Source organism: Psammomys obesus, unplaced genomic scaffold, assembly GCF_907164565.1.
Source record: "Psammomys obesus unplaced genomic scaffold, mPsaObe1.curated_primary_1811, whole genome shotgun sequence".
Classification (NCBI taxonomy): Eukaryota; Metazoa; Chordata; class Mammalia; order Rodentia; family Muridae; genus Psammomys; species Psammomys obesus.
This window is the reverse complement of record NW_026590061.1, coordinates 742,475-765,724: the sequence shown is the minus strand read 5'-3', so window position 1 is coordinate 765,724 and position 23,250 is coordinate 742,475. Positions and strand designations below refer to the sequence as shown.

The following is a 23,250-nucleotide window of genomic DNA, read 5'->3' as shown; positions in this document are numbered from 1 at the left end:
ACATGAAAACTCAGCATCCATCACTAACTTCTGTTGGTATAATGTTCTTTTGAAATGTATACAGCTTACCCTTGTTCATTCAAACGCTGATCCCCCTCCCCCCATTTCAATCCGGATATTGCATTGTGATACTCATTCTAAGCAGCCTGTCTCAACTCTTGTGTAAACAGGCCAAAATAAAGCAACTACACACAATGGTGAGCTGGGAGGAGCCAGAGAACAGGAAAGAGGGGAGGAGCTAGAGGGCAGGAAAGGGGTGGGAGGAGAAAGGGCAGAGAGGAGAGCTTAGTGAGAGCTGGGAGAGGGAGCTGGAGGGGAGATCTTGGAACTATGTGGAGAGATGGACTGGACCTAAGATACCACTAAAAGCAAGTATAATGTGGGAAATCTAAATGTTAGGAAACTATGAGGGCTTGGAGGTTTAGGAGATGGAGTAGCTATTGCCCAGCATTGTGTTCTAGGTTAACTAAATAAACCCAGTGTCTGTGTGGTGATTTGGTTATGCAGCTGTTTAAGATTAACAGCAGCATTACTAAAAGATAATTATTAGTAAATATTAGTATTTATTTACAACAAACTTTCCAAGAGCAAAGAAAGTATTTTTATGCCTCAGAAGTATTTCGTGTGTTCTTCCTAGTTTTTCAAGAGATTTCAGATACTTATTTGTAATTATACTGGAATTCCTTGACGTTCCTTACATTTAGATAGGGGACACTGACCACACCCCTCTGCCGAGGCCTTCAGCTCCCCTGGTGGTCCCTGTAGCATCTCCTTGGTACTTTTTACAGTTTTCATGAACACCCCGAGTCAAATCAGTGATGCCCTATGGGTGTGTGAGGCATGAACAAGCCCAGCAGCCACCAGCGGAATGCCAGGCTCTCCCAACAGGGCAGGGCTTTGAGGCCCTCCTGGAGCCATGCTGGCCCCTTGCCTGTCATGATCTTGTTGGAGTCTTGTGCAGACATTGTAACTCGCGGTGACCTGAAAACACAGCTCACCTGCCTGACGAACGGGGAACTCCACATGGTCGGAGACTATGATCCGGAGCAAGCTGGGGGCAAAATTGATAATCTTGTAGGACTGAAATTACAAGAAAAACACTTTGTAAAAACAGGGCATTCTAAATAGCTACAGCACCATTACAGAGTATATTACTGTCTAAATGGAAAAATTTTGTTGTTTACTTGTTTGTTTTTCCAGTTGGGGTTTCTCTGTGTAGTCTATCCTAGAACTCACTATGGAGACCAGGCTGGCCTTGAACTCAGAGATCCGCCTGCCTCTACCTCCCAAGTCTTGGGATTAAAGGCGTACACTAAAAGATATGTTTTTAACAGCAGTTTTTATAGGAAAAATTTTAATATAGATTTAATTCAGTTTTCTAAAACTTCAATATATATTATCGAAATAATTTAGGTTTATAAGTTTTTAGCTAGTGAAAGATCTTATATTAAATAAAAAATAAACATTTAGAGTTTATTATAATCATAAAAACTGACTTCAGTTCTTTAAAACTCACAAAATAACCTATATAATAGACTAACGCCATATTAAAACTGTAGTCATTGTACACATTTCAGAGTCCTGTTTTGCAACAATTAGCCATTTTAAAGAATTTTGGAAAGTTTGACTTCTTTGCTGATTTGGCCTATGTTAATTTGGTACTGTGAAATATTCAGGCAAATACATACGCATTCAAATGCAACTTTCCTCAAAAATAACAGCCCACCTTTGTTCCTCACTGGGCTTCGAGTTTCTAACAAATAAGATGACTCACTTCTCAATGACATCATGAGTATTCTTGCTTTGTATCTATAAAGCTTTCTGAAAATAAACTCTTATATTGCTTAAATTCTGTGCTTTTTGAAAACTCATACAATGCCAAGACTTGCCACTCCTGGGCTCTGACCCCTCATTCCTCTAGTCCCAGCTGGTGTGCTGGGTGAAGGTTTTCAACTTGCCATCCCTCTGTTCCTGCCCTGGGCTTGGCCTGCCTATCTTGTTTCAACATCCAGGTCTCCACTAATGCTACCCTTAGAAAATGGCTGTCCCATTTCTTTATCCCCACAGATTATAACTGTTCTCTACAGAACTCACGGCCCGTCTCTCCCAAGCAGCTGGTGAGCTCCCAGGGCATCTCAGCAAATAACTCCTGTTATTCCTAAAAGAAAGCTCCCTTAAAGGGCAAAGAAAATGATGCCCAAAGATGCAGCTTGGTGCATGCCTCACATGTGCATCTTGGATCCAATAAGAACCACCACAAAATAAATAAATAAATAAATATATATATATATATATAATGATTATATACATATAATGATATATATATGATTATATATCCTTAATGATTATATATATAATGATTACACACATATATATGCCTATCTATACAGAAAGTAGGGATTCCAAAACTTGGTAATGAAAGTAAATGTCTTAAGGCTGAAAATAAACAAACTATATTGACCTAGCAGGAACAAGACCCTGGGTTCAATCTCAATCCCCTGTAACCAAAAGAAAAAAAAGCCAGGCATGACAGCACACACATGATCCCAACACACAGAAGGCTGAGGTAGGAGGACTAGGCTACGGGGCAAGACATTATCTCAAAGAGGTTGGGAGGAAGAAGAGGAGAAATTGCAAGGAAAGAAAAAGATGGGAGGGATACAGCTCAGTTTGCAGAGTGCCTGCCTACCATACCCAAAGCCCCTGCTCCATAGTCAGCACCGCACAGCCCCGCATAGTGGTGCAGCACCCAGGAGGTGGACCCAGGAGGGTCAGACGGTCTCAGAAACAGCAAGGCCGGGACAGCCGGGGCTGCATGAGGCCCCTCTGGGGGGAAATCTAAAGGCGCTAAACTCTAATCCTATACAGTAGATACCTATTCATTCATGCTGCAAGGGGCTAAGGGACAAGCTTGCAAAACCCAATACCCAAATCACACTTTACTAAAGTGACATCATACCTAGGTCTTCTACTTCAAGTACAAAAAATTATTGATGACATATTACAGTTCAAAACATTGTAGGAGATATAAATGCTAAATGAATGACACAGCAACGCTATCTTGTTCTTTTGTTTGATTTTTGTCGTGCTGGGGATGATCCTAGGGCCTCACACTTTAAATAAAACACACTACTTTCATAAGTAACAAGGAAAATGGTCTTCTGATGAGGCAGAATTTGGATTAAGATACTATGAAAAGAAACAAGGGATTGAATATCTCCCAGTTCTGCAAGCTTCAAACAAACCTTCCCTACTTCCATAATATCAATGCACTTATGTGCTGACAAATCAGGAAAAAAAAAAAAAAAAAAGCAAGGTTAGGTGTAGAGGAATGTTAATCCAGATCTTGCTCTGGCAAGAGATCACATTCACAGACCTTCCAGGTCTGTGTGATTGGGCTGGAATATAGACACACCTTTAATCCAGGAGACAGAGGCAAACTGATATGAGTTCAAGGCCAGCCTGGTATGGAGCAAGTTTCAGGTAAAGAAAAGCTTAGGTCCAGGTGTGGTGGTGCACACCTTTAATTCCACACAATGAAGGTAAAGTTAGTTTGTAGAAGGAAGCACCCACGTTTGAAAGTGATGTTTAACTGAGTGGCAGAAACAGTTAACAAATCAGAGAACGATCTGACAGACTAGGATACACTCAACTCTCAAGGAGATGAGGAAAGGGAAGCTACTTCAGGGACAATGCAGAGGATGAAGTTTTACAGGACAGTAATGGAGAGACAGGCTGCAGAGAGAGAGAGAGAGAGAGAGAGAACACAGGTGAAAACCAAATGAGCCAGAGAATGAGGAGCCAGGAGATTAGAGCAGATTGCTTCAGTTAGTCAAGCAGAGCAATTCAGAGGCCGAGAGAAAACCCAGATTGAATCAGTCAGTTGGGAGAGGAGTTTGAGCCACAACAGCTAAGTTGAACCAGCCAGAGCTCAGAAAGAACAAGACCGAGTGAGCTTATTTAGCTGTAAGTCTCTGAGGCTGAAAACATTCTAGGCCTAGGTTAGATTCAAGGAGGCTAGAAGCTTCCAGGACTAGGCCTAGGCTAGCCGACAAGGCAGTAAGCCTCACAACATTGAACCAGGCACGTGAAAGTTTTTACAGTTAGGCTATGGGCAGAAAGTATAGCATAGCAACAAAGTCATGTTCCCTGTTGTCACTATCAAAAGGCCACCTGGCCCTGTGGTGAGAGCAGTGTCAAGCAGGCAGCCTCCCTGTCCACACCAGCAGGTTCCAAGTCCAGCCCCCATGGCATTCCAACTAACTAAACCATGACGACTGTTACTCCAGACAGGTACTCTACAAGATGTGGGACAGGTCCTAACATTAAGTGTCTCTTACTCTGGGGTGACAGTCCTTTTCTTTTTGAGAAATCAAAGCATCCATTTTGGCCTGTTCAACAAGCCTTGTGTGTCAGGATTACAGGCTTGAACACAGTGGAAATCAAAAAGAGCCTCCAGAACTGTTGTTGAACACTCTAGAGCACAGGCAGACACTAACAGGGCCTCGATTTTCCTTCTTATCTCTTGAGGACCCTGGATTCACATGAACCTCCAACTTCACAGACTGCCAGCTAATGTTTCTCTTTCAAAGATTCAAAACACACCTGTTTTCTAAACACTAAACCAGGGCCATCCTGGCCAAGAAGTACCCTTCTACTTTAGGAGGCAAAGAATTGCCTGGGAGCCAGCTATAACCCAAACTTGTTCCAACTCCCAGCTTTTCAGATTCTTTACAGCAGGGATGAGGCCCATAATTTGCACACCCAACATTTCTCAGAGAAGCAGAGGCCACTGGTCCCGGCAACCCCTTAAGCTCCACTAATTAAGGAAGATCCCTTCACATGTGCACACAACCTCAAACAATTGTCAAGCCATGCAAGGGGATTTTAATTCGTACTTTTTAATAAGAGGCCCACAGTCCTCTTACATGTGTAGAACCAGAGGTTTTGATAATCATGATTTTGAAATGTTGGGCCAGATGAGATAGCACACACCTTTAATCCCAGCGGTCTAGAGGCAGAGGAGGGAGCAGCAGGTGTATCTCTTGAGTTCCAAGCCAGCCTGTTTAAACACCGAGTTCCAGGCTACCCAGAACTACACAGTGAGACCCTGTCTCCGAAATGAAAAAGACAGGTGGTAAGGACAAAAAAAAAAAAAAAAAAAGACAAAAATTATTGGGGAAAACCCTGGAACAATGTCAAGACTGATTAGAAGAATGAAGAATGGAGAGTGCTTAAAAGAAAGTCACAGACATTTCAGCCTTCGAAAGAAATGCCTCAAATATGTACTGCTGGGCCGGTCTCTGAGAAGGTCCACGGCCCACGGAATCCGCGTGCTCTTCCCAGAACTCTCGGCATTGCCCAGCGCCCAAGCAAGACTGCCACGATCCGCACTGCCGACGCCAGAAGCAGGCGACGGGGTTTACAACAGCGGCACCTGAAAAGGGCGGGTCCGGAGAAAAGCTGGCTCCGCTCTGGTTAATTTTCCCACCACATCTCCACGTAAGCGCACTAAGGAAAAGAAAACACACCCAAAGAACACTGGCAAAGGCTTCCTGTCTTCTTTGTGCTGTCCAAGAGGGCTGGGCCAGCGCACCCAGAAGGGCGCGGACAGCCAACAGGTGCCCAGCTGCTCCGCAGGGGTCCTGGTCCAGGCTGGGGGCAGGAAAGGGAGAGGAGGAGGAGGAGGAGGCCGCCGCCGCTCACCTGGTTAAGCTCCGTCTCGGCGGCGATCCTCAGCTTCGGGTCGATAGTGCCCTTCAGCGCCTGGATGATCCGGTTGAGGTCCATGTCCGCAGGCGGGGGAGCAGCCCCAGGGCCAGCAGGCCGGGTTGCAGCCGGGGTGTCTCCGGGCCGCTCCCGGACCCCTCCGCCGCGGCCGGCGACCACGTCACCCCCACCCGCCGCCGCCGCCGCCGCCGCCGCCGCCGCCGCCGCCCGCGGATACTTGCTGCGCCACTCTGCCTCTGCGCCCCCCGTCCTCCCTCCTTTCCCCCGACAACTCTCTCTCCATTCACCGTTTACGACAGCCGGGGTGGGGAGGCGGCAGAGAGGAAGCAGCGACTGCTTTACGACAGCCGCTTGCCTGGCGTGCTGCACCGACGGGCCCCCGCAGGGGACGCCATGATGCTGTACTGAAAACGGTCCGCTCGTGCCTCAGGAGCCAGCGCGGCGGAGGCGCGCTTCCGGGGAAAGCCGGCGTGCTCCGGTTGGCTCTGCACCACTGCGGACGGCCGCCATGGTGCTGTACGGAAACCTAACCTGCCCGCCCAAGGGCGTGAGCGAAGTTCGCTGGCCGGGCGTCTGCGTACCTCTGCTGCAAACTGGGCACGTCTAAACGAGTGACAGTTTTTGTTCGCGAACTCTGCGCGTCACAACTGAGCTGTTTCAAGACAAACTTGCTGGGGCCTTGAAATCATGTCGGAGAGCCACCCTTTTTCCTGGCATTCACTCTTTGAACATGTGTTAAATGTTTTCAAACAGAAAACTGTAATGTTTAGAAACCGTGTTACAGCAAGATGAAATTCAGTGCAGGTCTGTCTGAAAGAACTCATAATCTAATGCATATAGATGGCCCTCAGCGTTGCCCGTTTCCGTCCGTTATGCACGCACCCATCAGAGTGTAGTGCAAACGCATTTTCAGTTTGAAACAGTGCTTTTCCTAGCCTCACCTCCAATTTTCTCTACTTGTGAAATCTTAACTCTAATAGACTTTTTTCTTTGTGCTGTGATACAAGATCTCTCTTCATAGCCCAGGCTAGCCTCAAACTCGAGGCAGTCCTGCAGCTTCAGCCTGAGCTCACTGCAGTCCTCTTTTCTGCTTCAAAGCCTGTTCTGACTTGCCCTTATTAATTCTACACCTGCTCCCAACTCCCTCGTTCCTCAATTCTGGAACCATCCATCCCCGACTACGCATCCTTCGCTGCTTTGTGTCTCACAACTCAACGATTCTAGACGACCTTTAACCTGTTGTGCTCACTGACCAAGTATGTGTCTGAGGGAAAGAACACGTGTTTACAGTGCTGCTTTTTCTTTACACCCAGTAACCAATCCTGTTGTCTCTAACTAGCTCTCATTTCCTTCAGTAGCTGTTCTGAATCCTTCAGGAATGTTCTCAAGTCCCCCACTCCATCCTACAGAGCCCTACAAAAATGAGCAAAGCCCCTGTCAGCAGCATTCAACCACCCCAAATTCACCTCTCCACCTCATTCCCTACATCCTGAACAGAATTTCTCCCATCTTCTCAAAGTCTGGCTCCATATAGTCCACCTCTGTTTTTCATTTTTGTTGTTGTTGTTAAAATTTGGGAGACTGGAAGGATAATTCAGCAGTTAGGAGCACTTATTTATCAAGAGGACTTGGGACTGATTCTCACAGCAATAAAATCAACCTAACAGACAAGTGACAAAGTTCTAATCACATTTTTCCCTTAAATTAAATGTGTTCCAATACCTACACATCTACCAGGATGTTCTTCCTACATTATGATGGCAGTTTTTTCAATATAAAGAGAGGAGATCAAAAACAGTGGCACCATTGAATGCTCGTAAAGATATAGAAAAGCATTTCCTTATACTGATGGTCAGAATGCCAACTAGTACAGCCACTGTGGAGAATAATCATCAGTTTCTTTCTTTAAAAAAAAAAAAAAAAAAAAGCCTAGACCTGGGCAGTGGGGGTGCACACCTTCAATCCCAGCACTTGGAAAGCAGAGGCAGGCAGATCTCTGTGAGTTCGAGACCAACCTGGTCTACAAAGCAAGTTCTAGAACAGTCAGGACTATTACACAGAAATATTCAGGGGGAAGCCCTAAAACTAAAACATGAGACCAGCATATGGGTCAGCAGTTACACTTCGGAGAATTTGCCGTACAGTAGAGTTCAGTACTGCAGAAAACCTGTACCTGGGGCTGGAGAGATGGCTCAGAGGTTAGGAGCACTGGCTGTTCTTCTAAGGGTCCTGAGTTCAGTTCTCAGCAACCACATGGTGGCTCACAACCATCTACAGAGAGATCGGGTGCCCTCTTCTCGTGCACAGGCAGAATGCTGTATAAATAATAAATAATCTAAAAAAATAAAAATAAAAAATAAAAAAAAAAACCTGTACATGAAGCCAGGTATGGCAGTGCACACCTATAATCCCAGCACTCAGAAGGCAGAGGCAGGTGGATCTCTGAATTTTAGGCCAGCCTGATTTACAGAGGGACGTTCAGGTACAGCAGAGAAAGCCTGTCTTGAAAAAAAGAAAACTTGTACCATAGGTGTGTGTGGCACTGTGTTTCTTAAAGCCTAAACCTGGAAACAGTCCAGTTGTCCTTCAGTGGGTAATCTGTGAAGTCTACACATAGAACGTTCCAGGTTAGTCTTAATCGTCAATGTGACACAATCTAGAATTACTAGGGCAGAAAGTCTCAATGAGGAACTGTTTAGACTCTCCTGTGGGTGTCTGGGACTCCCCTTGATTAAGTTGAAATCCCTGCCCACTACAGGGAACAATATTCCCTAATAAGGGGCTCTGAACCATGTGATTAGAGAAAGCAAGCGAAGTGGCTTTCTCTGCAGCATTAAAGGGTGTGATCTGACCAGATACTTCAAGATACTGGGGAATGCCCCACAATAAGGACTGTAACTTGGAACCAGAAGTTCAAACAAACCTTTTTTCCCCCAACTTGTCAGAGTATTTTATCACAGAAACAGAAAGGAACTAAGACACAATGAAAAGCAAAGCAATTTGAACAAATGTGCAGAGAACTGCACAACCTTAAACTGATGTGTGCTGTCTACATTCATATCATCCCGTAAAAACCATTCAAAGATCAAAGGGCTAACATGGCAGAGGACATAGAGAAAGTGGATGGAGCTACAAACATGTAACCTGAGGATTTTGTGGTGATAAAAATGTCTTACAGTATTCGAATCCTGGCTGTAATATTGGACTATAGTTTTACAAGATGTTATTGTCAAAGAAAACTGGATAAGATTTCATGGAACCCATCTTATTTCTTACAACCATATGTAATCCTACCATTGTCTTTAATTTTGTATTTTTATTATTTATTACAGTTTATTCACTTTGTATCCCAGCTGTGGCCCCCTCCCTCCTCTCCTCCCAATCCCACTCTCCCTCCCTCATCTCCTCCCATGCCCCTCCCCAAGTCCACTGGTAGGGCAGGTCCTCCCCTTCCATCTGACCCTAACCTATCAGGTCTCATCAGGACTGGCTACATTATCTTCTTCTGTGGCCTGGCAAGGCTGCTCCCCCCTCAGAGGGAGGTGATCAAAGAACCAGCCACTGAGTTCATGTCAGAGATAGTCCCTGTTCCCTTTACTAGGGAACCCACTTGGAGACTAAGTCTATGGGCTTCATCAGAGCAAGGGTTGCGTCTAAATAAGTTAAAAGGCAAGTTTCCCATAAATTTTTTCCTACCCTTGGGGCAGACTTGAACGAGCTAGCTAACTTTTTATCAACTCGACTCAAGCTAAGGTGATCTGGAAAGAGGAAACACATCTATCAGACTGGCCTACAGGCAGGTCTGTGAAGCTAAGGTCATCTGGAAAGGGGAATCTCAAAAGCATCTATCAGACTGGCCTACAGGCAGTCTGTGAAGTATTTTCTTGATTAAAGATTGACATGATGAGCCCAAAAGGCCAAGCCCGTGATGTGTGATAACACCCTTCAGCAGTGTTTCTGAGAGCCACAAAAATGCAAGTGAGCCATGAGGGCAAGTAATATATAAACATAGACACTGTACCTTAGTACTCTGTTAATTAATATCCCATCCAATAGCTCCAGGAACTGAGCAGACTTTCCCAAGAGGCTGTGGTGGACTTGGTAATTAAAGAAGGCATCTAGGCTGGAGGTGGCTCAGTGGGGCAAGTGCTATTCAATCACAGACATCTCAGGGCGGAGGAGAAACTGACCGATCTGCTGTTAGTTAGTGAGCAACTGTGTCAGAAAAGACAGTGAGGGGCTGGAGAGACGGCTCAGTAGTTAAAAGCACGGACTGCTCTGGTAGTTCCCACAACCAACATGGTGGCTCACACATACCTGTCATCTAGTTTCAGGGGACCCAATGCTCTGGCTTCCATGTGGTGCGCACACACACACACACAGAATGAAAGACTCCTGCCTCACCCTAAGTTAAACATAGCTAACGCCATTTTGTGGGACACCACTGTTTTGTAAAACTCTGAAGGCCAGATAAAAAGCTGGAAAATTACTAAGAAACCCAGCTGTGTCACCCACTTGGGATATCTGCGGTCAGGCTGCCCCTGTTGAGCTAAAAACAACTTGTTGTGACTACCCTCATGGGATATCTGTCAGAGATTGGTCCAACTGAGATAGGGAAAAACAAAATAACAGGTGGCGGGCCACGTTAAGGGGTCATCATGACCGTTTTGACCACCCAGTTCCTGGAATTCTGGCGCCCCTGCCCAACTTTGACGCAAACTGTGGTCTCATGTAAACGTGCCAATCAGTTCCCTGTAACCATGCTTCTCGCTTCTGTACCCACGCTTCTGCTCTAAAACCCTATAAAAACCCCAGCTTTCCACCAAGGGGGCGCGGAAGGCTCCCGAATGACTTTTCGCCCCGGGTACCCGAGTATCCAATAAAAGCCTCTTGCTGTTTGCATCCGAACGCCTGGACTCGTTGATCCTTGGGCAGGGGTCTCTCAGACAAAAGATACCCTCCGGGGATCTTTCAAGCACACACAGTTTTGTTTTGGTTTTTTTTGTTGTTTTGTTTTGTTTTTTTGTTTTGTTTTGTTTTTTAAGATATAGAGTAGCCAGGCATGGTGGTGTACACCTGTAATTCAAGCACTTGGGAGACAGAGGTAGGCAGATCTTTTTAAGTTCTGGGCCAGCCTGGTCTACACAGGAAACTCCAGACAGCTAGGGAAGAGCTAGTCAGCAGCTCTGTTGTTAACAGGACTTAACCTGAGAGAACAGAGTTGCCACCAATACTGTAAATGTTGACTGTGTGGTGATGAGAAAGACCCCGCTGACCTGATAAACTGGCTGCTCTGAGCACTGACCTGCCGTCAGTCATTTAGCGGTATCAGTCCTTGGCAGATAAGCTGCTTTAGTTAATAAACAAAAACATCTTTCTCTAATGTTTAATATAGTTCTCAATATTATAACAAAGTAAATCTGAAAATAACTCCTTATAGTAACTGAGAAATAAAGCACTAGAACAACTAAGAGATTTAAGTTTGGCTGGTTGCAGTAGCACACGCCTGTAATCCCAGCATTTAGGGAGAAAGAGGCCTATTTCTGTGAGTTCAAGACAGCCTGGTCTACAAAGTGAGTCCTGGATAGTCGAGGCTACACAGAGAAACCCTCTCTCAAAAAACAGAAACAGAAAGAGAGAGAGATTTAAATTTAAACTATATAATATATGAGAAAGTCCCATCTCAAATTAGTGCCAAAGTACAGTGGCTACTGATCTGCGTAAGACAGTGAACACATACCCACAAAACCCTAATTTTCAGAATGATAAAAAAGAAAACTATAGCATATAATATTTATGTGCCAGGCACAGTGTTAAGTATTTAAATATGCCTTTAGTAAAACTTCACAACTGCCCCATTATACTGATCCAGTTTACACATGGGAAGATAGTCTTTAAAAACAAGAGGGAAGCCAGGCAGTGGTGGCGTACTCCTGTAATCAAGGCAGAGGCAGAGGGAGGCGGATCTCTGTGAATTTGAGGCCAGCCTGGTCTACAACTAAGTCCAGGACAGCCAAGACTACACAGAGAAATCCCGTCTCAAAAAGACAAAACACCAAGAGAGAAGAAAGGAGGGAGGGAAGCTCAATCCTAGAGGTAAAACAGCTAATCCAAGGTTAATTAGGAGGAGCAGAGGCAGGATATAAGCACAAAGCCTAACTTTTGAGTTACTCAGCACTTTGTTTATTCAAATTAAACCCAGCATCTTTCTAAGAGCAGAGTTCACATGTGCATCTCTTACTGTGCCTTGTTGTAACACACAGAGCAGACAACAAAATGCAGCTAAATGGAGAATGTGCCCTATGGCAAGGAAGTAAGAACATGTTCAAGAAGAACATGCAGTTTGGCCAGTGGAAAACATCCATCTTTTTTCTTTGAGACAGAGTTTCCCTGTGTAGCCCTGGCTATCCTGTACTTCCATCTGCAGACCAGGCTGGCCTCAAGCTCAGAGACCTGCCCCCAAGTGCTGGGATTAAGCTCAGAGACCTGCCCGCCTGCCTCTGCCCCTGAGTGGTGGGATCAAGCTCCGAGATCTGCCCGCCTGCCTCTGCCCCCGAGTGGTAGGACTAAAGGTGGGCGCCCCCACTGCCCCACCCCATCCATCTTCTAATAATGAGACAGAGTCCATCAGAGAAAAGTGATCCCGGAAGAACCTAGTGCATAGGAAGATCTTCTTCTAAACTAACACCACGAACCATTAATAAGCCTTCATTCCAGAGCTGTCAGCGATGAGTCCTTACCCCTCAGTGAAATGCTTCCATAAACAGAAACAACTGGAAGTGCAGTGCAAGCTTTATTGGGGCACAACACGGCACTGTAACTTGTCTGAACTGGAGGCAGGCAGTTCAGTAAGCTGACCCTTAACACAGTCAAGTGCAGACAGCACACACCCACAGTGTGACTGCGGCTCCATCACAACGTGCTACATTAGTGCTAATTGTCACTCCGCTTCAAAGTCTTCACAGAGAGGAGAACATGAGAGTAAGGACCTCCTTCTTCCTCTAGAAGCAAAGTACTTCCCACGGTCAGTCAATCTCCAGGGCAAGGACTACCTTTCCTTAGATCCGCTAGTGAGAACTTCATTCTTTCACTGTGAACTGAATTTCAATCTTGATAAAGAAGATAGCCTGAAAATGTCGAGTATTTCCAGCTACTTCCATAAATTGCTCCCCTGTGTAAGCGCAACCATATCTGGTCTCCCTGGAGGAGCTGGAGAATGGCGTGGTTGCTCGCTGTCTCATGGTCTGGAGCACCGTCGTTGGCATAGGCTGACACCAAGACCTCCTCATTCTTCATGAGGTTAACATACAGTGGCACATTCACAGCCAGCTTTAGCATGTGAAAAATGAACACATATGTGCCATTCACTGGGCAACTGAATCTACCAAGCTGAAGATCAAAGGTCTCTCCCAGGTTGTTCAGAAGAAGATCAAACACAATAGGTTGGTCTAAAGTTCCAGGAGCCAGATTGGAAGTTCTGGCAGCTGAGAAGGCAACTCGCATTTGCTGAGGCAGGGGACAGGCGTGGACTGGCAGGGTGGCAGCAGTCGGGCTTGTGGCTGGCACATCCACAGGGGTCATGCTCCGGGACTCTCCTTGCCCAGAGTCTCCACTGTTCAAAGTCTCGCTGTCTCTTTCTGGGCTGCTCACCTGAGAGGAGTCACTCCAGCCTGATGTTCATGAATACAGTGAGTTTTTCAGTGAGGTCTTAGCTTTGACAGGGCACTTAACATTAGTCAGCTAGTGAAACACAAGATTCCAAAACCAAAAAGCAATAAAAATGTACCCAAAAGGTCCTAGGTAATCTTGTATTGATTGCTTTCTGTTTTCTAAAGGTCAAGAAAATGTACCTTCCTCCACAAATTGCGAAACTTTGGGCAATTTTTCCTTATCTTTCTTCCATAACTCTCACTCAACTAATTTTTCAGTGACCAATCTTCTACTCAAAGTAGGTACTATAAAAGGGCTCAAGAAAATTTAAGATTAGCTAAGAGACATCACTTATAGAACTGTCAACTATTACCCCTTCAGAGACAGGAGGAATAAGCCCCAAGATACACACTTGGTTCTCTCAATCCAACTTAATGTTACAAAGCTATAAAATTGTGCGTTGTATGTGTGGCGTGTGAGGGGGAGAGCAAGCTACGTGTGTGTGCCCAGATGCATGTATATGAAGTCTGGAGGTTGACATCAGATAATGTTCTCAGTCCCCATCCCCTTATTTTTTGAAACAAAGCCTCTCACTGACCCTGGAGCTTATGGATAGCTGAAAGAATGTCCTGGCAAGCCTGTGAGATCTTCCCACCACCACTCTGGGGTTACAGGCAACTGCCACAGAGCCCAGCTTTTTACACAGATGCCGGAGTCTCAATGTAGGTCTTTATACTGCATGGTAAGCACTTTACCCAAAACAGCCATCTCTACACACCTGAAATAATGTTTTAGGTGCTGTGTGAAAAACTCTGCTCAAGCCGGGCACATGCCTCTAATCCCAGTACTCAGGGAGGCAGAGGCAGGCATATCTCTATGATTTCAAGACCAGCCTGGTTTACAAGGCAAGTCCAGGACAGCCAAGGAAACCCTGTCTCAAAAAAACCCTATATAGAGAAACCCTGTCTCAAAAAAACAAAACAAACAAACAAAAAACAAAAGCAAGCAAGAAAACAAGGACGCTGCTCAATATGAAGAAGGGTATGAAGGACAGAGGCCATTTTCTCAAGGTATAAAGGCTGCTTTCCTTAGAAAAAGTTCTCTTTAGTAACTCTTTTTCAACTACACTGAACCATTTAATGGTCTCTTCTCATTTTAACAAGTGTGAGTAATTACACTGTCCTATGTTTTAACTGCTGTTTATTCAACTCTATCATTGCACTAACACTAGAACCATTTATCTTAAAAGCCACCATCCCGCAGGGTCTGGGTAAGTGGTTAAGTGCACTTGTTGCTCTTGCAGAGGACCTGGGTTCGGTTCCCAGCAACCACATCGTATCTCCCAGCCATCTTTAACTCTAGCTCTAGGGGATCTGATTCCGTCTTCTGACATACACAGGTACCACCAAGCATGTACATGCTGTGCAGGCATACATGCAGGTAAAACACACACAACATAAAATGAATAAATCTAAAAAAAAAAGGCACCATTCTGAAACATCAGACTCAACCCAAAGTTAGCAAAGGGAATTGTGTCAAAGGTAAATCATGCTCATATGGAAAAAAACCAAAACATTTTTTAGAAAACACACACAATTAAACTGTCAGTTTTCAGATTTTTCCTAGTAGTCTACTGCCTTGTTCAATCCTTTAGAATGACAGTTAAGAAAACAGAAAACTTCAACAGATAAGTGGTGAAAGCAGAGTGCTTCAGAGAGAAGTTGGTGGAGGCGAGAGTGAAGTACAAGCATGCTTTGGGTATATCTATGCAGGTAATCACCCTTACCTTTTGAATGTGCCTGAAGACCATTAGCTGTCCCTGACCTTTTATAACATTGCTGGAAATTATCCTAAAATAAATAAATGAATATTTAAATTGGCACTAAAAACCAAAAATACAGGTTAATTAGCATCTATAAAACACCATGTAAAAAGTACAGCTCTGAATAATGATGGAAGCTTAAAAGCAGAGAATGGCCTGCCATTCATGTTAATATAAAGGGGCACAGTAAAGCAAGAAGAGCACATAACTTCTTCAATATGACCCAGATGGAAAATATAATGTAAAGATTATAGGGTCAGTGAGAAGTCTTAGTGGATAAAGACACTTGTCACCAAGCCTGACTGACCTACTACCTGGGTTCAATCCCCAGAATGCAAATGATAGAAAGAAGACAATCAATGCCTACAATTGTCCTCTAACCTCTATACATATACCATGGTACACACACACACACACACACACACACACACACACAGAGAGAGAGAGAGAGAGAGAGAGAGAGAACACACACACGCATGCATGCAAATAAGACAAAGTTTTAATAGAAAAATACTGGTATAGTAGAAATGTATACCTAAATATGACCATGACAGAAAGTTTACAATGTTTGCTAAAATGCAATGTCTAAATCCCTAATAGTTCTGTCAGATAGAAGGAAGAAAATCTGCTGAGTGATCAAACCAGAATAAATAAAACAGTTAAACTTGTAAAGATGAAGTCTTCTATTTATAATAGGTAAGTTAAGTTGAAGGCAACTTAGTAACACTAAGAAACATAAGCTCTAAAGTTTAACAAAAAGTTTTGCAATCCAATTTTTATCCCATTTACTTGCTGCGTGACCACAAACACGAAATTTAACCTCTGAACCCTTTTCTATAGAGTAGAAGAGTAAGTGAGCTTATGTGAAAATTATTATGGTCCCTTTAAATTACATAGTCCCTTGATGACAGAAAACAATCTGTTTCACAATTTAGTAGCAACAACTATTCCTACTTACCCTTGGAGAGTAAGGTGTTCCAGGGTACTCTCTAGCTTGCAGCTGCAGCTGGCTGTAATTCCCACTTGAAGCTGAAGGAGGTCCTCTGTAACTATCAAAACCTAATGAATAAACAAGCACCATACATAAATGATGGAAAACGCCATTAGAGGAGAAAACTGGACAGACCTCACACGTCAGCACTAGATGTGATATATCTAGTCTCTATTACTGTGTCTGCCACTGTCAGTATTTATGCTCTTAGTCTTTCCCCCTGCCTTTGTACAGGGCCAATGGAAAGCATAACTACTCCAACCACTTAAAGCAGACTCCAGACTATCACTTACAGCATGACATTTTGGAACAGACCTAGCAACCAGAGCTTCATCACTTTCCTCCATGAGGTTCAAGCAGCTGTCCCTGGGCACAAACGCTGTACACATCCTCCCACTCTTGATGAGCTGCACCCTGATCAAAGAATCTGGAGATTCGACTTCAATCCTATTTAGTTAGCACAAGTCCATTTGCATAAGCACCTCCAAAAGGATCAGCCTCTAGGGCTGTGCTCAAATAGGCTTTCTTGTATTGTCTGTCATGCCACTTCTAGTCCTGTCAGACAGTGGAGCTTCTGGGCAGTACAGAGACCATAATATCTGCCCATCTTGCTGGCACCATGGGCCGGAACAAAAGACATGTGTCTCTTCTTTGAATAAAAACACACTAAAATGTTTCTACAGCAAAACACAACACCTACAACCATAACTACATCCCAGGAGTCCACAATGTGACAAATTCTCTTGTTTTTATCTGCAAAACAGTTTGAAAGTAATCTGAAAATAAGCCTTGTCTACTTAGGACACGTTTTAAGAGTAAATCAATCAGTGAAAAAAGAAATACCATTCAAATACGAGAATCAACCCTCCCCCTTGCAAACCAAGCTGATTAATCTCCCTTCTTGAGTGAGTCTGCTTTGCAGTCAGCAAGTTAGTCTGTGCAAAGAACACATGTATTAAAAGTACTGGAGTGCTAGAGTGATAAATCAATGCTTAAGCACACTGGGTGCAGGGCAGGAGAGATGCTCGGAGGTTAGGAGCACTGGCTGCTCTTCCAAAGGTCCTGAGCTCAATCCCCAGCAACGACATGATGGCTCCTAAGCACCTCTAATGAGATCTGTTACGCAGACACATATGCAGGCGGTATGCTGTATAAGTAAATCTAAAGAAAAGAGCACTGGCTGCTGTCCCAGAGAGCCAACAAGCTCCAGGCCTGACGGCCCCTTCTAGCATCTGTAGGCAATGCACACACATGATACATTGACATTCAGGAAAACAGAAATAAAATAAGCAAAAAATGTTGAGTACTCTACTCTCTACTAAGAGACAATTATAAATGGGAATGGAAAAACAACAGAGAAAAGTCGAAACTTGAGTCCAGTTGGAGTCAGGCGAATATACAGATGAAAGTACCTCAGCACAGAGTCAAAGCGTACCTTTGTAGCCACCAGGAGAGCGACAGGGATTCATTAGTAACCTCCCTCCACGTGCACATCCTCTCACAGACCCCCGACTACTAATAAATGGCTGAGCAGGTCTGTGAAACATACTCGTAGGTGCTGGGTAAAAGGCAAGGTTGCTATTGCTTACATGAACAGTTCCATCAGGATGGCAACCTGCAGCTTAAGAGAAAGCAATTTAAAACCCAAGAGTTAAATGGTAATAAAGGCCTGATATTATCAACATATATCCATATAATATGGATATTATCAACATATATACACTATATATCAAAACTTCTAACATATTTTCTCCCTTTAAAAACATACTTACGATACATGAGCATATATGAGAAACAGAATATTACTCAGTTATAGAGGGAAAAAAATCTGCCATGTACAGGATGAATGAGCCATAAAGGGGTTATATTAAATGAACTAAGTTAAAACAAAACAAGTATATGATGCCAACTTATACGAGGTAGCCAGGGTAGTCAAATTCAAAGTCATAAGTAGAATGGTTGATTCCAGGGACCCGTGGGAATGAAAAGGAGTTAGTGATAAACAGATACAGTTATAGCAGTGATGGATGGGATGAAGAACACACAGCAACTCAGATGTAATATCATGGAACTCTTAGGAGTAAATGTTTTAAAAAATGCCCAGTATAGCGATGTACGCCTTTAATATTAGTACTTAGAGATAGAAGCAGGTAACTCTCTGGGTTTGAGACCATACTAGTCAACACTACAAGTTCCCAATCCACAGGGCTACACAGTGAGACATCTCAAAAAAGAAAAAAAAAAGTTAAAATGATTGTTTTTATGTTGTGTACACTTTGCCACAAATAAAATTATTAAAGTAAATATTCAGATAAGGAATAAAAGAAAATTAACCCTGATCTTTTCCTTGGGGAAAGCAGGGTCTCGTGCAGCCCAGGCTGGTCTTGAGCTTGTTAGGTAGTAAAGGGTGACCATGAACTCCTTCTACTCTTGTTGTTTCCAACTCCCAGGTGCTAGCACTAGGTATCCTCCCTCATGCTCAGTTTATCCCAGTGCTGAGGAGGGAGCCTAGAACTCCGTACATCCAGACAAACGCTTTCAAGCTGAGCTGCATCCCCAGCCATGAATTCTATCCTCACTATAATTCAAAACTGAGAAGACCTATGGCCAAAGTCTCGGCTACGTAAAGTGCCTTGTGTTTCAACAATATGGTAGCAGCAGAACGAGTGCCTCCCCAGCAAGGTCTCGGCTCTCCACTCAGTCCTCCTCGCCACTGAGGAAAGCACTCTGAGGCTCAGCTCACTGCTCAGCACACTAAGGGCCGTAGTACCAACACCGCAAACCTACCAGTGCTTCTGTATTGAGAAGGTTAAGAAGGGAGGTAACACACACACACACACACACACACACACCACTTTAAAAAGAAGGGAGGTTACCTACGCTCTCATCATTCAAAACAGTTCTAAAAGATTGAAACTGTCCACTGTTTGCACTAATAGTGTAATAATAGCATTATTGTATTTATCTCCTCACACACTTTTTATTTCCTACAAGACTCATCATCTGTATTTACAGGGTAACACAATATAACACAATAGCTTCAAAATCTTCACCAGAGCATCTAGAGTGGCCCCATCTGACTCAGCCACTGTCTACATAACCAAAGCAATCTACTTAAAAACAAGAGCCAAAAAAGCCACAGCAGCCACTGCAGTTCTACCTCTTCAAAGTTCAAATCAGGGGACTAGAGAGATGGCTCAGCAGTTAAGAGCACTCACTGCTCTTTCAGAGGACCCCCAGCACCCACATCAGGCCGCTCACAAACTACCAGGAATTCCAGTTCAGTGAGTTCCGAAGCCCTCTTCTGGCCTCCATACACATGTGGAATACATACACACATAAATAAAAATAGATCTTTAGAACAACAGTCCAAGATACTGGAGAGTTAAGAGCACTCTTTTCTCTTGCAGAGGACCCAGGTCCCATTCCCAGCACCCACGTGATGGCTCACAATCACCTGGAACTCCAGTTCCAGGGGATCTGATGACTTTTTCTGACTTCTGCGGTTATCAAGCACACATGTGGTGCACAGCCATACATGCAAACAAAACATTTATAAACTTAAACAATAAATCTTTTTTAAAAAGTTTTCTTAAAAAAAAATCAAGGGCTGTCCAACCAATTGTTGGTCCAACCTGAGACCCACCCCACAGTAGAGAGCCAGCCCCTGACACTATTAATGATGCTCTGCTGTGCTTGCAAACAGGAGAGGAGCCTAACGTGACTGTCCTCGGGGAGACTCCACCCAGCAGCAGATCCAGAAGGACGCTGGGACTTACAGCCAAGCATGGGGCAGAGCTCTGGGGGGTCTTGTGGAAGTGTTGGGGGAAAGACAGAAGGACCTGGAGGGGACAGGAACCTCACAAGAAAACCAACAGAGATAACTAATCCAGTCCCATGGGAGCTTTCAGAGACTGAGACATCAACTAAGGAGCATGTGTGGTCTGGACCTAGGTCCCCTGCACACAAGTGGACGATGAGCAGCTCAGTCTTCATGTGGGTCACCTGCTAAGTGGAGGGGAGAGAGGCTGTTTCTAACAGGAACTCTATTGCCTGCTATTGGATCAATTCCCCCTGGCAGGGCTACCTTGCCTGGCCTCCGGGGATGAGGATATGCTCAGTCCTGATGTGACTTGCTGTGCTGGGAAGTGTTGACACAGGGGAGGGGCTCCCCTTTTCCGGGGGTGGGGGAGAGTGGGGAAAGGGACAGGGGGAAGCTGGAACAAGAGGACAGAGGGGGGTTACCCTTGGGATGTAAAGTAAAAAAACAAAGTAAAATTAAAAAAAAAAAGTTCAAGGGCTAGGTGCACACGTCTTTAACCGAAACACTCAGGAGACAGAAGCAAGTAGATATCTACGCGTTCAAGCCCAGCCTGGTCCACAGAGCAAGTTCCAGGACAGCCAGGACTACACTGAGAAACCCTGTCTTGAAAACAAACAAACAAACTCAAAAGTTAAATTAGTGGGTAAAGCTGACTCAATAGCGGAAACGACAGCAAGAACTTCTCACCACCAGAAGAACATCAGAGAGACATTTACAGCTGCAGGGCCTGCAGACTTTATTGACCAGGCTGCCACGTCTTCAGAAGAGCATGAGCTGGTATGTGGTGCTTATACAGAGTACATGTTTTACCCGTCTCTGGAGGCTGGGCTGTCTGTTCTGTGTGTGCAGGTGGTAGCGGACACTGGGATGCCATGTGTGTCCTCGATGAAGTAGAATGTTGACTGCAGCCAGGTGAAAAGGGGGACGCTTTCACGTCCTGTTCTTTCTGTGGAGGCAGCGGTGCATCAACATTAAACACCTTAAAGGAGAGAGCACACAAAGCCACTGGGTACGGTTGAGAAGTGACACTGCACAGCTCTACCAGATTCTAAGTCATGAGGTGGGCAAAGGGTTTGGACAGACACTTCTCCAAAGACAATAGCTAGTAAGCACAAGAAAGTCTCAACACCACTGGTCACCAGAAAACGTAAAATCACTAAGAGATATCACTTCCTACCCACTGGGACCACCACTGCCAAAAGATGGAAAAACAAGACTAAGCAAGGAGAGGGCAACTAGAACCTCGTTACTGCTGGAAAGGCAGAATGGTGCAACACTGTGGAAAACAGATGACGGCTCCTTGTAAAGGGAAATATAAACCCACCAAATTTTTACATCTAGGTATTCTCCCAAAAGAAGTGAAAGATAAGACTTAAGCAGATATGACTTTAGCAACATTATTCCTAAGAGTAAAATATCAGAAAACCTAAATGAAATGAGAAACAGCCATAAAAAGAATGAAAATATGATACATACTACATGTCAAAAACATTATGTTAAGTGAAATTAAACAAGTTACAAAACTACTGGATCTGTGAGTACGAGGCCAGCCTGGTCTATAAAGCAAATCCAGTCCAGCCAGGACTACAAGAGAAAACCTGTGTCAAAAAAAACAAAGAAACAAACAAACAACAAGACAAACAACTGGAGACAGAGGAGATGGCTCACTGGGTAAAGATGCTTGCTGAGCAAGCTTAGTGACCTGAGTTAATCCACATAAAGGTGGAAGGAGAGAACCAACTCCACACAATTGTCCTCCAACCTCCATGTGCTCACTGTAGCATATGCACCTGCTCTGCACATACTAGCAATACATAATATTGTCTATTCAAAAACTACATTTTCACTTTACTAGAATAAGTAACTTCACATAGGCAGAAATAGAATAATGGTTCTGGGAAGGGGACATATTGGGAATTATGATGTAATGAATGCTCTATTTTACTTTCTGTTGCTGATTAAAAGCACAACAAAACAAAACCAGTGTTTTATCTATAAAGGATTTATATGGCTTATACTGCCCAGTTCACCACTGAGGAAAGTCAGGCAGTAACCGAAGCAGGAGTCTGAAAGCAGGCCTGCTTGCTAATCCATACAGCATCCCCTCTCACCACCACACTCAACCACACTAACAGCAGAAACCAGAGGAATGCTGCTGATGGCTCACATGTAGGCGAAAGGTTATTGTGGAATTCAAACACTAATTTCTGTAACCCCCTCCCCAATTTGGTTGCAAGCCTGGTTCTGTCTTGATGTTATATAAACTCTGCTCCCCAATTGCCCCCTCATAAGTCAATAAAGCAGTTTACAGCCAATCACTGACCAAGGGAGGAAATAGGGCTGGACTTCTTGCCAGCCCTGGGAGGAGGAGTTAGAGGAGAAGTGCAATGCAGCAAGGGAATTCAGCCACAGGAGATGTCCAGGAAAGATGAAGAGAGAGAAGCTGGAGCAGGTAAGCTACAAACTGCAAATATGCTGATGTACGCTAGGAGGAAACCAGATTAGGTAGAGGGTTAAGAATATTCTAACTGCTCAGTTCTTGTGCTGTGAAGCTTATTATAAACAAACAAAAAGAGTCTCAATTATTTATATGAAAGCCAGGTTAAGAAAAAAACTAAGAGAAACAGACACAGTATATAAAAATAACTGTAATAACCCCACTCTGGTTCCCTCCTAGGCTCTTGCTTAGCTAGCTTATGCATCTTAAGGCCACCTGCCTGAGAATGACACACACACAGCTCAGTGGGAAGTGGGGGTGGAGGAGTATCCAGCCCCAGTGGGCCCTCCTTACAACAATTAGCAACCAAGACAATGCCCTGTCCACAGGAGCCTGCAGGCCTTGCTGAGCTCAACGATGCCTCACCCTCACCGGAGGTTCCCTCCTCTCAGGGGACTATGAGCTCTGTCAAGGTAACAACAAAACTAACCAGGCTAGACAAGATATTGCATGCCTTTGACCTAGGACTACCAAGTGAGTCCCTGTCTCATTAACATTAAGTAAGTATCACAGCGCAAAACCAAGGGATACCTTCCTCTGAGTTTCTGGTCAAGAGTGCTCCAAAACAACACAGGGTATTGCCATTGTTCTTGGTTGCCTACCATAACTAGACGGTAGGATCCTCCCGCTCAAGATTCCATTAACTTTAAATGCCGAACATAAGAGAATTCAACCTGACTAGGAAATGGGAGAGGAATTTTAATCCAGAACCAGGCTGCTCTGGCAAGAGATCACAT

At 44.3% G+C, this 23,250-nt stretch overlaps 2 protein-coding genes across 12 annotated transcripts in view; both read right to left on the bottom strand.

The window, feature by feature from the left end:
- Ipo8 (importin 8) overlaps positions 1–6,095 on the bottom strand; it is a 50,454-nt gene extending 44,359 nt beyond the window's left edge. For 2 of the 4 annotated variants that reach the window (XM_055605674.1, XM_055605675.1), the window contains exons 1-2: positions 5,707–6,092; positions 999–1,080 (exon numbers count right to left, since the gene is read on the bottom strand). In XM_055605674.1, the coding sequence (XP_055461649.1) occupies positions 999–1,080; positions 5,707–5,790 (166 nt within the window). In that variant the 5' untranslated portion in view covers positions 5,791–6,092. Of the gene's footprint in view, positions 1–998; positions 1,081–5,706 lie in introns of all 4 variants that reach the window. The other 2 variants (XM_055605676.1, XM_055605673.1) reach the window with 2 other exon arrangements.
- Positions 6,096–12,510: 6,415 nt separating this feature from the next.
- Positions 12,511–23,250, bottom strand: part of Caprin2 (caprin family member 2) — a 50,467-nt gene continuing 39,727 nt past the window's right edge. For all 8 annotated transcript variants that reach the window (XM_055605605.1, XM_055605604.1, XM_055605606.1 and 5 more), the window contains 5 exons: positions 20,827–20,995; positions 17,629–17,814; positions 16,161–16,261; positions 15,167–15,230; positions 12,511–13,400 (listed from right to left, as the gene is read on the bottom strand). In XM_055605605.1, the coding sequence (XP_055461580.1) occupies positions 12,835–13,400; positions 15,167–15,230; positions 16,161–16,261; positions 17,629–17,814; positions 20,827–20,995 (1,086 nt within the window). In that variant the 3' untranslated portion in view covers positions 12,511–12,834. The remainder of the gene's footprint in view (positions 13,401–15,166; positions 15,231–16,160; positions 16,262–17,628; positions 17,815–20,826; positions 20,996–23,250) is intronic.